Raw genomic sequence first — 15,877 nt, 5'->3', positions numbered from 1 at the left:
GTATGGGAAGGAGATAAAGAAGCTATAACAATCGATAGTTGTGATGCAAGTAGGTTGTGAAAGGTGTGATGGCCCATATCTCACAAATAATTATCCTCAAATCAACCAATGTAACCACATTGATTTGGACGATATTCCCATGAATTCGGATGCTCATGTCAACTACGTGAGTAATCAAAATTATCAAAGGGGTGGATCATCAAACCAAGGCAACAATTCTTATCAATCGAATCAAAGCTACTACAACCCTAACCAAAAGCAAGTCTCATTCAACAATCAAACCAATCCACCACCTGGATTTACCAATCAAAACCGAAACCAAATTTACAACCCAAACTATTACCAAAACTGAAACAACAACTTCCAATCCCAAATCCAACAACCTTATAACAACTAACACAATTCGAATTATCAAAGCAACCAAGGTTATACCCAACAACAAAATAACCAAGGTTACAATCAACAACCTCAACAAAACACTCAACAATCCCAACCTTCAAAGAGTATAGAAGAAATCATACAAAACTACATAAAGAAGGCAGAAACAACCGAAGCATTCTTGTTAAAGGAGAACGAGTTCTTGAAGCAACAATTGAAACACCAACAAGCATCATTTCAAAACCTTGAAAGCATCGTTGGAAGACTCTCAAACCAAGTTTCCGAAAGACCTCAAGACACTTTACCTTCAAACACTCAAGTCAACCTAAATAACAATTACAAAAATAACCGAAACAACCAAAATCAAAACAACAACACAAGAACCATACCTATTGAAAACGTAAACCAAATCGAGATTGTCAATGTCATTTCAACAGAAGCAGTTTAACTTACGAAGAACCACAAATTCCAACACCAAACCCTGTAACACCTACTTCACAAATCGTTGGTTAATGGGGATTCGCAAGAAGCAAGGGTTGAAAAGAGTGAACCACCGAAGGTTAAGGGTAAAAAGAATGAAGAGCACTTTTGAGGATGTACATGGAACCGATTCCATATCCGCAAGCTTTAAGGATAGAAAAAGCTGAAACTCAACGAAGGGACTTCATGGAAATGATGAAACAAGTTCATGTCAACATGCCGCTCATCCAAGTGCTTAAGGGCATGCCTAATTATGGAAAGTTTTTTAAAAATATTTTATCTTCAAAGGGAAAATATGATGAGGTATCAGCCACATTTCTCGTAGAGGAATGTTCGGCCATTTTGCAAAAGAAAAAGATGCCTCCCATGTAACATGGGCAGGTCGGTTTATTGATCCGAGTCAGTTTATAATCCCATGTAACATGGGCGGGTCGGAAGTGTATGATGCACTTGTCGACTTGGGGGCTAGTGTAAATCTTATGCCCTATTCAATTTATAAAAAGTTAAATCTTGGTGAACTAAAATCGACCCGGATGGTATTAAAAATGGGGAACTAAATGTTTGATACACCAATCGACATAGCCGAAGACCTTGTGGTCAAAGTAGGTAATCTAACTTTCCCGGCCGAATTCGTGATCCTCGAAATGAACGAGGATGAACGTGTCCCAATAATTTTGGGATGACCTTTTCTAAATACCGCCTATACAATTGTTTATGTACACCAAAATAAATTAAGTATTGGGGTTAAAGATGAAAGACTTGATTTTTATGTGCGTGAAGTTGATAAGAAACTAAATTTGTCAAGTATTGAGTCTTTTTGTCAAATCGAGGTCATGATTTTGTGTCAAGAAAATGATTTAAAAGCTTTATTAGCGGTTGACAATTCGGTTGTTGACCAATTTGATAAAAATGAGGATTTTGATGTTGATAAAGAGTTTGAAATGTTTATGAAATCTTGTGATGAAAATCATTTTGAAAAAGCTTGTGAAGGTATTGTTGATAAAGAAGTTTGTGAAAATGTTTTAAATAAACTCAACATGGTCAAGGAAGTAAATTTGGACTTAAATGTAGGGGGAAATTTTGTTGGTAAAAAGGCCTTGTTGAACCCAATTGTGGAAGATATTGTTGCGAAGGTGGTTAAACCCACCCAAGTTCTTAAAAAGGGTGAGCAATTTGTCCTTGAAAAGGTTAAAAAGAAGTCAATGCAAAAACCGGTTTTAAAGGAAAAAGTCAATGTTGACAATCATTTTGTCAAACACCAAAGGTTTAAACCGGGTGGAAAAGTCTTACTATTTAATCCTAATCTTAAAAAGTCACCTGGTAGGTCTAAATCGAGATGGCATGGGCCATTTGTTGTCAAAAACATACTTGAAAAAGGATTTGTTGAGTTAATTGGAAAGGGGAACCCATTTAAAGTTCATGGGGATCGTTTGAAACCCTTCAATGATGAAGTCAAGCCAATGGGGCTTGATGACATCGGCTTTAAACCCCCATGACCACCCGTGTGCTAAAAAGGGTCAAGTGATAGACCCATGATCAAAACAATCACATTTGTGTATATTTGTTCATTTTAGGTTGCATTTCATTTAGTTTTGTATGATATTATTTTTTGATAGGTTGCATTTGCATGTAGTTGCATTTCATGCATGTGGGATATTGGAAAACACCAAAATATCTTGTTTAGTTGATGTTGAGCTGAAAATGGCCAAGTGTTTTGGCAAAAGTTTGATAAAATCAAAGGAAAAGCTCACCAGTTATGAGGTGCGGCGCACCTATTGCTAGGTATGGCGCACCATAAGCCTAAATATTGAAAAATCAACATCAGTCAGCCCATCAAATTTTTCATGTTGTAAGGTACGGCGTTCTAACCAGAGGGTGCGGCGCACCTGGTCTTCCAGAGTTATGGTACGACGCACCTCTACAAGGTGCGGCGCACCTACCTGATTCAAATTACAAAAGCTGAATTTTAAACAACCCACTTCATTTGTTCTCTCACATAATGGCAAATAATTATTGTAAGACCCAAATATTTATTGTACATAATGTATTTATGGTGTATGATGCGTGTATGAAGTGTACGTGTTGCTTGCTCGAACGCCGAAGGAAACTGGACGTTGTCTGAAGTGACAAGGTGTGTACGTATCTTTCCAACCCCAAATAAAGTTTGTGTTGATGTTTCAAAACCTTCCCATTGGAAAGGAAATCTTATTACGTTTCTAACGATATTTGATTCATCAAAAACGGAGCTACGGTCAAAAAGTTATGGCCAAAACAAGTTTCTGAAAACTGACCTGTAGGTTGGAGCGGCGCTCCACCTTTTGGCGTGGCGCGCCGAACCCGTCTGATGCAATTTTCAGCCTTTTTAAAAGGTCTGAATGAGGGGTACTTTGTTCTTTTCATTTAGGGTCGGTTTAGGGTAACCAAAACTGATCTAGAACTCCATTGGAGCTCATTTCTCACCCACACAAACACTCTCATCCATATTTAGAGAGAGAGGAAGAGTTCTAGAGTGAGAGAGCTTGATTTGGAGAAGAAGGAGTCGAATTCTTGCCAAAGCTCGGGTTTTAAATTATTCATCTCGCTCCTAGCTACGTTTTGGTAGTATTAGTAAGTCCTAACTCCAAATTTCATTTGTTAGATTTGATATTCAAGTTAGGGTTTGAGATTGTTAGTTATAAAACCTATTTGGTTGATGAAGAGGGGTTATGGAAACTTGCTATTTTGATATTTGGCGGGTTTTGGGTTGGTTAATGATTTAACCATGTTTAAGACTTGTAAATGGTGTATAATCACTAGTGTTAGTGATTATTGGTGTTTTGTAAACCATTAGGGTTCTTATGGTTGACTAATTTTGATTAGAGTGAAAATTAGGGTTTGTTGATGATTATGACTCAATTGCCGATTTAATAAGGTTTATAAACTTAAAATGGATTAAGTTGAAGCATAGAACCGAGTTAAATATGTTTTGGTGTCAAAACTTGCTAATGGCGTGATATTGACTTCTTATGGGTCAAATTAGGGTTTAAGTGTCATTTTGGGCAAGATAGGTGTTTAACACCTATGATTGGGTTTGATTGGCATATTAGGACCATTCTCACTTGTGTAAGTGATTATTGGTTAGTTTGGGCGCGGTTTGTGCTTGGAAGTGCATTTGGGTCGAAATTGCATTAGTTGTCAATTTCGGTTGATTTGTATATCCACCCTAATTGTGTTACTTGTTATGTGATAAATGGATTTGGTATATTCGATTGGTGATTGCGGATTATTTGGTAGCATTCTTCAAGGCGACAAGGTGAGTGTTAATATCCTATATGCATATGTATGTGTAGGATGGGTGCGGGTCGGGAGAAGGGGTTCTCGCTTGTAGAGCTCGCTTCTCGTATAGGTGGAATTTTTGGACTTGTGTATAGGTCCAATTGGCACGGTTGTGCGTTTTGGTTGACCACGTTGGCGAGGTGCACACTTTGTGTGTACGTTATCACATGGGCGTGTGATGTGGACTTATATAACCCCAATGACGAAGGGTTAATATAGTGAGTGGAATAATTATATGTGTAGGTATATAAGGTATCTATTTGTTGTAGCGTGAAATGCGTAGTGTCGAGGTGTTAAGACACCACGTTTCACGTGACGAGTGAAGCATCGAGGTGTTAAGATGCCACTCGGGGTGAAGCATCGAGGTGTTAAGATGCCACCTAGGGGGGTAGTGTCGAGGTGTTAAGACACCACTCCGTAAAATAATGAGTGAAGCATCGAGGTGTTAAGATGCCACTCGGGGTGAAGTGCCGAGGTGTTAAGGTGCCACCTAGGGGTGTAGTGTCGAGGTGTTAAGACACCACTCCGTAAAATAATGAGTGAAGCATCGAGGTGTTAAGATGCCACTCGGGGTGAAGTGCCGAGGTGTTAAGGTGCCACCCTAGGGACCAACGGATCTTCGGTCCACCGGTACCGCGGTTACACTTGTGTACTCGCAGGGCTAGAGATCTCGGGTTCGAACCTCGTCACCCGCTCTAGGAATTGAAATATATTCCTTGAAGGTGGCCCAAAGGGAAGGTTTTACCGACCCGCTCCGAGACTAAGGTCCAGCCCGCCTGTCCCTCGGGATGGTTTAAGGGTCGGATCCTCAGAGCGTGGTTCGGGTTTTCTGCCCGAAAGCGCGTGTGTGTGCAAATGATGACTAGGCTTCGGTCCGGACTGATGCACGCTTGCCTTTCAAAAAAAAAAAAAAAGGTGCCACCCTAGGGGTTAGTGATACGAGGTGTTAAGTACCCTAACAGATGTTATGAACATCGATGACTTGTTTCGCGAAGTCATTCCCTTGCGAAGATTTGGTTAACCATGGTTATTGTGTTGTAAGCGTAAGCAAATTATGTTATTCGATATATATATATATATATATATATATATATATATATATATATATATATATATATATATATATATATATATATATATATATATATATATATATATATATATATATATCTATATTGTATATATATAATGTTGTATTGTCGTGATGTAGCTAACCCTCCGGGTGTAGCTTATTGGCATTGTTCACATCGTTGTTGGTGAACTTATATTTTGTTGATGTATCTTTAGCTCGTTGCTTAGTGATCTTACGGTATGCTTTGACTAGCTTGCCTTTATGCTTGGATGCTCCGGTATGCGGTATTTGGTTGTGTGTGGCGTGTCCATTTTATGCATATATATGTATGTAGTATATTCTCACTCACTAAGCGTTAGCTTACCCTCTCGTTGTTTACCTTTTTATAGATTTGCATGGATGCGGTGGCTCGGGTAAGCGTGGGACTAGTGGACTCGCGTAGTTGCTTTAGAAGGCTTGCTTTTGGATTGATTAGGATTGGGTAGCGTATCCCCAATCGCCATGCTCGGCTTTATTTTATGTTAATAGTCGTGTGATTGAAAACTTGTATTTTCGTATGAAAGTCGTAAAACGGCCGATGTGGGCCCGGCCTCATAAAACTTATTTTATTAATGGAACGTGTTAGTTTTTCATATATGAATAGGTTGTGAAAAGCGTTTTGTCTAAATACGTCGGGAAGTGGTCAAACATTTTCGCATTTCATGACTTTTTGGACAGGCCAGTTTGGCGCGCTGCGCGGCCATATGTCGCGCCGCGCCATATGCTGTTCCAACAATTTTTTTTTTATTTCGCGTTATTGGTTGGTTAACGGGTTGGGTTGTTACAAGTGGTATCAGAGCATGGTCTAAGGGATTTAGGTGACTTGAGATAGGTGCCTAGACTTAGACTTCTGTATGTGCTTAAATTGTTGCCGGACTTGTAGGATTACGGGTCGGAATGAGTTATAGTTAGCACCTTGTTTATAGGTGGACTAACGTTTATATTAGTAATGCGGATATTATTAATATATTAATTGTGTTGTGATAATAATTCTCGCGTATGTGCATATCGCGTAGAATTTTGTTTGTGTTGGTTTATATCATCTAGCGAGGCGGTCATTGTACTAACGAGTTGATACGGCGTGTATGTGTAATAAGGACTTACAAACCTTATTACGGGTGCAAATCGTGTCTAACAAGTGATGTACGATGAGTGTTTAGCAAGATGGGGCGGTGTTGTGCGTGTGGTTTATACGTTCATGATCTAATCGTTTGCATCCCTTAGAATGAAAACGGAAGATGGATGCGGAACGAGTGAGCCTATTCACGAAGGGAAGGATGAGTTAACGTTAAAGATTGAGTCCGTGTTTGAACAATATGTTTCGGTTTTCACCGGCAAAGTTAGAGAAGTAACCAAGGAGTTGGTCGAAGGACAAATGACGGAAATGGTCCGAAACCAAGTGACTAAAGTTGTAAGGGAAGAGTTTGAAAAGAGGTTTCCTAAACCTCGAAGTAGCGATGATGAAGATGTACTTGCAAGGTTAGGATTACATGGTGCTCATGGTAAGAGGGCACGAAGTACGCCTGAAGGCGTCGGGAATGTGAAGAAGAAGAGTAAGAAGGGTTACAAACTCACGTGCTTTAAGTGTGGGGAACGAGGTCATTTGGAACAAGATTGTATGGTGGTGCCTTTAGGCTCGATCAGGTGTTTCATTTGCCGAATGGAGGGACACCGAAAGTCAGAGTGTTCCGAATCGCATGACGATCGGGTCAGGAGGTTAGAGCGCGAATACATGATGGGTAGTGGAGCGCGGAAGCCCAACAGCGCTACATCAGGTACTTTTAGTACGAAATTATATGTTGTTCGCTTGTAATAACATGCGGTAAGTGCGTAAGTCTTAGCTAAACTTTATTCTCCGTTGGAGATAATTCGTAGCGAGCGGAAGGTTTACATTTATGGCTCCGGTTTGCTCTCAGTAGAGCGTATAAGTGGTGTGTTGTGCCTTGACTCTATGGTGCGAATCCTTGGACGCTTAGGCATTTTGGTTCGTATCGGGTCGTTAAGCTCGTTCGAGTGAGACCCTTAAGGTTTTAATTGTGTTGTGCATGTTATTGATACGGGTGAGGTTCCTAATGGAAGTACCCTATGGTAACGTTTGATTGTCGGGCGAAGGGCGTAAGTCTTGGTGTAACCAAGCATTCCTTAGTATTTGGGAAGTGTTTCTACCAAGCCATGGAAATGAGTTTTGGTGTTCGGTTGTTAAGCGCGTGTTCGCTTTTGTGTTGAAGTTGATGAACCATGAGGTTCGATGGGTGGGATGAAACCAGAGAAATTGAGTGTTGATCTCGATGTATGTTGGTAAAGGAGTCTACGTGACGCGACATTAGGTGCCTCTTTTATACCTACTAGCGTGGTGTTCGACTCCGATTGTGTTGCGGTTACATTGTACTTGGGGTACCGAGGAGAAACCCTTAGGTACATGAGTGACTAGGTGGAATTCGACAAACTAAAGCAATTGGATGATTGCGAGTGTATAGTTCGTGTAATTTGTGGTACACTTTCCGTTCGAAGTGTTTAAGGATAGGTTAGGATCCTTGGTATGCTCAAAGTTGAAGCAAGACATGGTGATGGGCCGTGTGATCCTTGGTAGCATTGTGCAGGTGTACGAGATGCGGTTATGGAACGTAGTTCCAAGTGGGGGAGTTACACTCCCGCACGCGGAGGTTTTAGTGTGAGATTTCGGACAATGCTTTTGGTAGATCCGAAATTTGTGTCGGGACCTAGATTTGGTCGATTTGTGGTAGAGTACAATTTCGGTTAAATTGTACCTATGATTTTGGATTTGAATTATCACCAAGGTGGTAATGTGGTAAATCTCGTTGAGAGATAATGGACGGGTATGGCAAGCAAGGTAAAATCCCTCGGTTAAGGGATGTGCTTATCGGATCCTCTTTTAGAGAATTAATGTTTTGTGCCTATGTTTGATATATATGGTTCTTGCTCGATTGTGTGAATGGTTAGTGGTATCCGTTAGGATTCACTATGGCATAGCAGAGTGCGATGTTACGCTACTCGTCGTTCGAGGCCAAAAGGGCATTGATTGATGAAGCATGACCTTCGTGGTCCGCTGACTTCATCATGGTATTGGTGATTGATGAAGCATGACCTTCGGGGTCCGCTGACTTCATCATGGGATCGTTGATTGGTGGAGCATGATCTTCGGGGTCCGCTGACTTCATCATGAGATCGTTGATTGGTGAAGCATGACCTTCGGGGTCCGCTGACTTCATCATGGGTGTAGTGTTATATCGGTGAAGCATGACCGTTGACGGGGTCCGCTGACTTCATCCGGTGTTGAGATTTGAGAAGTGGGTCGCGTGTAGTTTTCTGCCAGCCTTCATGTTGTTGGATATGTGATCTATTGGTTGTTTTATACGCTAATTGTGGGGTCGTAAGGACCATGTTGTGTGAACTAACGGTGGTTTTATACACCGATGGTGGGGTCGTGGGAACCATGTCGTGGGATTAGTGAGGCGATAGCCGTGTTTCGCTCACATGTTGTTACGGGTGTGACAATAGTCGATTTTGTACACCTTAGGTTTAGCGTTGCCATAGTCGTTTTGGGCGCTTTTGGTTTTAGCCATTGCTTATGATGTTAGGGTAGTGGCGTATTGGTTGTATTGTGCACTACAAAGGATGTTTAGTGGTAAGTGTAATCCGTAAGGATTCAAGTGGTTCGATCTTCAACGTTCGGATCGTTGACTTTAGGTTGAGACTTGGTCACTTTTAGCGTTGTCCTTGGTAAAGGTACGCTAAGGAATTGATATCTCGTTACGAGATTGGTTGAGTTTTTCCCGATATGGGGAAAAGAGCAGGTTTTAGTGCTCGGATAGTGGTTTTGATAAATCGCAGGTGACGATTTTGTTGTTAAAGGTGATTCATTGGGAAGAATTGTCTAGGAAAGTTCGGATTGGAACTTAGGATTGAGGGCCGTTGAGTAGTTCCGGATTAGTTAAGTGGAGAAGATCACGAGGACGTGATCGAGTTTAAGTGGGGGAGAGTTGTATGTAGTGACCCGAACTTTTCCATGTTTATATATATTAATTGAGATTGATATTTACATGATTAAATGTTTCCAACATGTTAAGCAATCAAACTTGTTAAGACTTGATTAATTGAAATATGTTTCATATAGACAATTGACCACCCAAGTTGACCGGTGATTCACGAACGTTAAAACTTGTAAAAACTATATGATGACATATATATGGATATATATATAGTTAACATGATACTATGATAAGTAAACATATCATTAAGTATATTAACAATGAACTACATATGTAAAAACAAGACTACAAACTTAATGATTTTTAAACGAGACATATATGTAACGATTATCGTTGTAAAGACATTTAATGTATATATATCATATTAAGAGATATTCATACATGATAATATCATGATAATATAATAATTTAAAATCTCATTTGATATTATAAACATTGGGTTAACAACATTTAACAAGATCGTTAACCTAAAGGTTTCAAAACAACACTTACATGTAACGACTAACGATGACTTAACGACTCAGTTAAAATGTATATACATGTAGTGTTTTAATATGTATTTATACACTTTTGAAAGACTTCAATACACTTATCAAAATACTTCTACTTAACAAAAATGCTTACAATTACATCCTCGTTCAGTTTCATCAACAATTCTACTCGTATGCACCCGTATTCGTACTCGTACAATACACAGCTTTTAGATGTATGTACTATTGGTATATACACTCCAATGATCAGCTCTTAGCAGCCCATGTGAGTCACCTAACACATGTGGGAACCATCACTTGGCAACTAGCATGAAATATCTCATTAAATTACAAAAATATGAGTAATCATTCATGACTTATTTACATGAAAATAAAATTACATATCCTTTATATCTAATCCATACACCAACGACCAAAAACACCTACAAACACTTTCATTATTCAATTTTCTTCATCTAATTGATCTCTCTCAAGTTCTATCTTTAAGTTCTAAGTGTTCTTCATATATTCTACAAGTTCTAGTTACATAAAATCAAGAATACTTTCAAGTTTGCTAGCTCACTTCCAATCTTGTAAGGTGATCATCCAACCTCAAGAAATCTTTGTTTCTTACAGTAGGTTATCATTCTAATACAAGGTAATAATCATATTCAAACTTTGGTTCAATTTCTATAACTATAACAATCTTATTTCAAGTGATGATCTTACTTGAACTTGTTTTCGTGTCATGATTCTGCTTCAAGAACTTTGAGCCATCCAAGGATCCGTTGAAGCTAGATCTATTTTTCTCTTTTCCAGTAGGTTTATCCAAGGAACTTAAGGTAGTAATGATGTTCATAACATCATTCGATTCATACATATAAAGCTATCTTATTCGAAGGTTTAAACTTGTAATCACTAGAACATAGTTTAGTTAATTCTAAATTTGTTCGCAAACAAAAGTTAATCCTTCTAACTTGACTTTTAAAATCAACTAAACACATGTTCTATATCTATATGATATGCTAACTTAATGATTTAAAACCTGGAAACACGAAAAACACCGTAAAACCGGATTTACGCCGTCGTAGTAACACCGCGGGCTGTTTTGGGTTAGTTAATTAAAAACTATGATAAACTTTGATTTAAAAGTTGTTATTCTGAGAAAATGATTTTTATTATGAACATGAAACTATATCCAAAAATTATGGTTAAACTCAAAGTGGAAGTATGTTTTCTAAAATGGTCATCTAGACATCGTTCTTTCGACTGAAATGACTACCTTTACAAAAACGTCTTGTAACTTATTTTTCCGACTATAAACCTATACTTTTTCTGTTTAGATTCATAAAATAGAGTTCAATATGAAACCATAGCAATTTGATTCACTCAAAACGGATTTAAAATGAAGAAGTTATGGGTAAAACAAGATTGGATAATTTTTCACATTTTAGCTACGTGAAAATTGGTAACAAATCTATTCCAACTATAACTTAATCAACTTGTATTGTATATTATGTAATCTTGAGATACCATAGACACGTATACAATGTTTCGACCTATCATGTCGACACATCTATATATATTTCGGAACAACCATAGACACTCTATATGTGAATGTTGGAGTTAGCTATACAGGGTTGAGGTTGATTCCAAAATATATATAGTTTGAGTTGTGATCAATACTGAGATACGTATACACTGGGTCGTGGATTGATTCAAGATAATATTTATCAATTTATTTCTGTACATCTAACTGTGGACAACTAGTTGTAGGTTACTAACGAGGACAGCTGACTTAATAAACTTAAAACATCAAAATATATTAAAAGTGTTGTAAATATATTTTGAACATACTTTGATATATATGTATATATTGTTATAGGTTCGTGAATCAACCAGTGGCCAAGTCTTACTTCCCGACGAAGTAAAAATCTGTGAAAGTGAGTTATAGTCCCACTTTTAAAATCTAATATTTTTGGGATGAGAATACATGCAGGTTTTATAAATGATTTACAAAATAGACACAAGTACGTGAAACTACATTCTATGGTTGAATTATCGAAATCGAATATGCCCTTTTTATTAAGTCTGGTAATCTAAGAATTAGGGAACAGACACCCTTATTGACGCGAATCCTAAAGATAGATCTATTGGGCCTAACAAACCACATCCAAAGTACCGGATGCTTTAGTACTTCGAAATTTATATCATATCATGGGTTTCCCGGAATGATGGGGATATTCTTATATATGCATCTTGTTAATGTCGGTTACCAGGTGTTCACCATATGAATGACTTTTATCTCTATGTATGGGATGTGTATTGAAATATGAAATCTTGTGGTCTATTATTATGATTTGATATGTATAGGTTAAACCTATAACTCACCAACATTTTTGTTGACGTTTTAAGCATGTTTATTCTCAGGTGATTATTAAGAGCTTCCGCTGTCGCATACTTAAATAAGGACGAGATTTGGAGTCCATGCTTGTATGATATTGTGTAAAAACTGCATTCAAGAAACTTATTTTGTTGTAACATATTTGTATTGTAAACCATTATGTAATGGTCGTGTGTAAACAGGATATTTTAGATTATCATTATTTGATAATCTACGTAAAGCTTTTTAAACCTTTATTGATGAAATAAAGGTTATGGTTTGTTTTAAAATGAATGCAGTCTTTGAATAACGTCTCATATAGAGGTCAAAACCTCGCAACGAAATCAATTAATATGGAACGTTTTTAATCAATAAGAACGGGACATTTCAGTTGGTATCCGAGCGTTGGTCTTAGAGAACCAGAATTTACATTAGTGTGTCTTATCGAGTTTGTTAGGATGCATTAGTGAGTCTGGACTTCGACCGTGTTTACTTGAAAAATGATTGCTTAACAAATTTTGTTGGAAACTATATATTTTTAACATGTGAATATTATGTGATATATTAATCTCTTAACGCATTTGATATTATGTGATAGATGTCTACCTCTAGAACAAGTCCCATTGACTCACCTAATAATAATGAATATTCAAATGTAAATTGGAATAATTCGAGGACTGATTCACAAGTTCCCGAAGAGGAACCGGAAGAAGAGTCGGAACCGGAAGAAGAGTCGGAACCGGAAGAAGAGTCGGAACCGGAAGAAGAATTGGAATCGGAAGAAGAATCGGAACCGGTGGGGGAAATAATAAAACGGTTAAGTAAAAGAAAATCCTCAACCAATCGACCAAGGTTAATTATGGTCAATGGTGTTTCCGCCAAGGAAGCAAAATATTGGGAGGATTACCAATTCTCCGATGAATCGGATTCCGACGAGAATTCCGATGATGTTATAGAAATTACCCCAACTGAATTTAAAAAGGCAAAAGAAAATAATAAGGGAAAGGGCATAAAAATAGAGAAATCTAATTCCAACCCCGATGAACTTTATATGTATCGTCAACCCCCGAAGTCCTTAAGTTGTAACAATGACCCGGGAACCTCTAAACCACCAGGTTTTTCTAAACCATTGTGGAAAACGACGGCTCGTATTAGGGGAACATCATATATCCCTAGAAACTTGGCAAAACGAACCAAAACCGAAGAAGAAGAAACAAGCGAGTCGGAATAAGATAGTTGTATTCGTGTGGTGTAGTATATGTAATATAGTGTGCTTATGCTTTATGATATATGTAAAAATTGCTTGTATTAATAAGTATTTTTTTTTATGAATCTAACTCTTGTCTATTTTACAGTATAAAAACACAAAATGGATAGACAACCCAATATTTTAATAGACCTACCCGGAGACATGATTGATGAAATCTTGTCTAGAGTCAGTCAGAATTCTTCGGCACAACTATTTAAGGCGAGATCAGTTTGTAAGACATTCGAAGAACGTTCCAAGAATGCCTTGGTTTATAAAAGGCTTTCGTTCGAAAGATGGGGGATATCACATTGGGAAATCCATAAGTTACAATGTGTTTACTTTGACGCATATATTGCGGGGAACCCAAATGCTATTTTACGCAATGGGTTAAGAAATTATTTTGACTCAATATATCCGAATATTGGACTTCATGATTTAGAAAAAGCGGCTAACATGCAACATAAAGAAGCATGTTATGCTTACGGATTAGTAATGTTCGCTTCTCACCAAAGTGAGAACAAGAACATCGGGCTACAACTATTAAACAAAACGTTTCCACAAGTGACGGAGTCGGTAATTGGGGTAAGAAATGAGGTTTTTAGATTGTTATGGGACTGTTGGACATTACGTAACCCTCATCCCTTTGACGACGTTACAACACGCTATCTTATCAACGGCCATAACAGTTATGTTCCACAAGACCAAGGATGGGAAGTAATCCTAGTAAAACCAGAATGCATGACTTGTTTCTGGACGTATGAATTACGTGTCTTTATTGCCTTTGCTGAACGACTTGTGTACTAGCTAGAATTATCTTCACAACCATCTTGTATCAAATTTATTGTGTGCTATATTTCATGCTATATGTAAAATAAGCGGTATTGTAAGTTTGTAAAATATTGTGTAAAAGTTTGAACGCGAAATATTATTATAATCAGTTTTTCATATAGAATTGTAGTAGTTGAATTGTATATTAGCTACTAAGTATGAACTTAACGGGTAGGTACTACCCGAATTTAAACTTATAAAACGCTAATATGAAGAAAAAGCTTTTATAAATGAGTTCATATTATGCTACGAAATACTATTAACTACTCTTAATATTCTGTATGATTAACTTGTTCCATTTGACTTTTTTGAAGGAAATGGCACCGACTACTCGACACACCGTGAATATGAATGAAGAGGAATTCCGTACTTTTCTAGCTTCAAACATAGCCGCAGTACAGGCTGCGCTACATACCAACAATAACCTTGGATCTAGCAGTACAGGAAATCGTGTAGGATGCACCTACAAAGAATTCACCGCCTGCAAACCTTTGGAATTTGATGGAACCGAAGGACCGATCGGATTGAAACGGTGGACCGAGAAGGTCGAATCGGTGTTTGCCATAAGTAAGTGTACTGAAGAGGACAATGCTACGCATACCTTCACAGGTTCTGCGTTAACATGGTGGAATACCTATCTAGAGCAAGTGGGACAAGACGATGCATACGCACTACCGTGGTCAGCATTCAAGCACTTGATGAACAAGAAGTACCGTCCCAGAACCGAGGTCAATAAGCTCAAGACAGAACTTAGAGGGTTACGAACCCAAGGATTTGATATTACCACGTACGAAAGACGATTCACAGAATTGTGCCTATTGTGTCCGGGAGCATTCGAAGATGAGGAAGAGAAGATCGACGTGTTTGTGAAAGGATTACCGGAAAGAATCCAAGAAGATATAAGTTCACACGAGCCCGCCTCCATACAACAGGCATGTAGAATGGCTCACAAACTAGTGAACCAGATTGAAGAAAGAATTAAAGAACAGACTGCTGAAGAGACCAATGTAAAGCAAGTCAAAAGAAAGTGGGAGGAAAACAGTGATAAGAATCACCAATACAACAACAACAGCAATTACAACAATAATCGCAACAATTATCCCAACAATCGCAACATCAATCGCAACTACAACAAACGGCCCAACAACAACAACAACAACAACAACAACAACAACAACTACAACAATCATCCCAACAACAATAATAACCGCAACAACAACAACAATCAGAAGCAGCTATGCCAAAGGTGTGAAAAGTATCACTCGGGGTTCTGCACCAAATTTTGCAACAAGTGTAAAAGAAATGGTCATAGCGCGGCGAAGTGTGAGGTCTACAGACCAGGGGTTAATAGAACGAAAGGAACAAATGGTGTCGGAACGAGTAATGGCGGAGCAAGTAGTGTCGGAGCAAGTTATGCCAATGTAGTTTGTTATAAATGTGGAAAACCGGGCCACATTATTAGAAATTGCCCGAACCAGGAGAACACGAATGGACAAGGCCGCGGAAGAGTTTTCAATATTAATGCGGCAGAGGCACAGGAAGACCCGGAGCTTGTTACGGGTACGTTTCTTATTGACAATAAATCTGCTTACGTTTTATTTGATTCAGGTGCGGATAGAAGCTATATGAGTAGAGATTTTTGTGCTAAATTAA

At 38.2% G+C, this 15,877-nt stretch overlaps 1 protein-coding gene across 1 annotated transcript; it reads left to right on the top strand.

Moving 5' to 3' along the window:
* The first annotated feature begins 978 nt into the window (after positions 1–978).
* LOC139888573 (uncharacterized) lies at positions 979–2,354 on the top strand. Its single transcript, XM_071871575.1, has 2 exons — positions 979–1,226; positions 1,595–2,354. Exons 1-2 carry the CDS (start codon positions 979–981, stop codon positions 2,352–2,354), a joined length of 1,008 nt encoding a protein of 335 aa, XP_071727676.1.
* The last annotated feature ends 13,523 nt before the right edge of the window (positions 2,355–15,877 follow it).

This window comes from Rutidosis leptorrhynchoides, chromosome 2 (genome assembly GCF_046630445.1).
Source record: "Rutidosis leptorrhynchoides isolate AG116_Rl617_1_P2 chromosome 2, CSIRO_AGI_Rlap_v1, whole genome shotgun sequence".
In the NCBI taxonomy this organism is placed as follows: domain Eukaryota; kingdom Viridiplantae; phylum Streptophyta; class Magnoliopsida; order Asterales; family Asteraceae; genus Rutidosis; species Rutidosis leptorrhynchoides.
This window is presented reverse-complemented; position numbering and strand designations above follow the sequence as displayed.

Excerpts from the sequence above, each read along its gene's own strand:
- LOC139888573 (XM_071871575.1), top strand. The coding sequence starts at position 979 with ATGGAACCGATTCCATATCCGCAAGCTTTAAGGATAGAAAAAGCTGAA. Across the intron at positions 1,227-1,594 it reads AAGAAAAAGATGCCTCCCAT|TATTGGGGTTAAAGATGAAA; the intron begins GTAACATGGGCA and ends AAATAAATTAAG.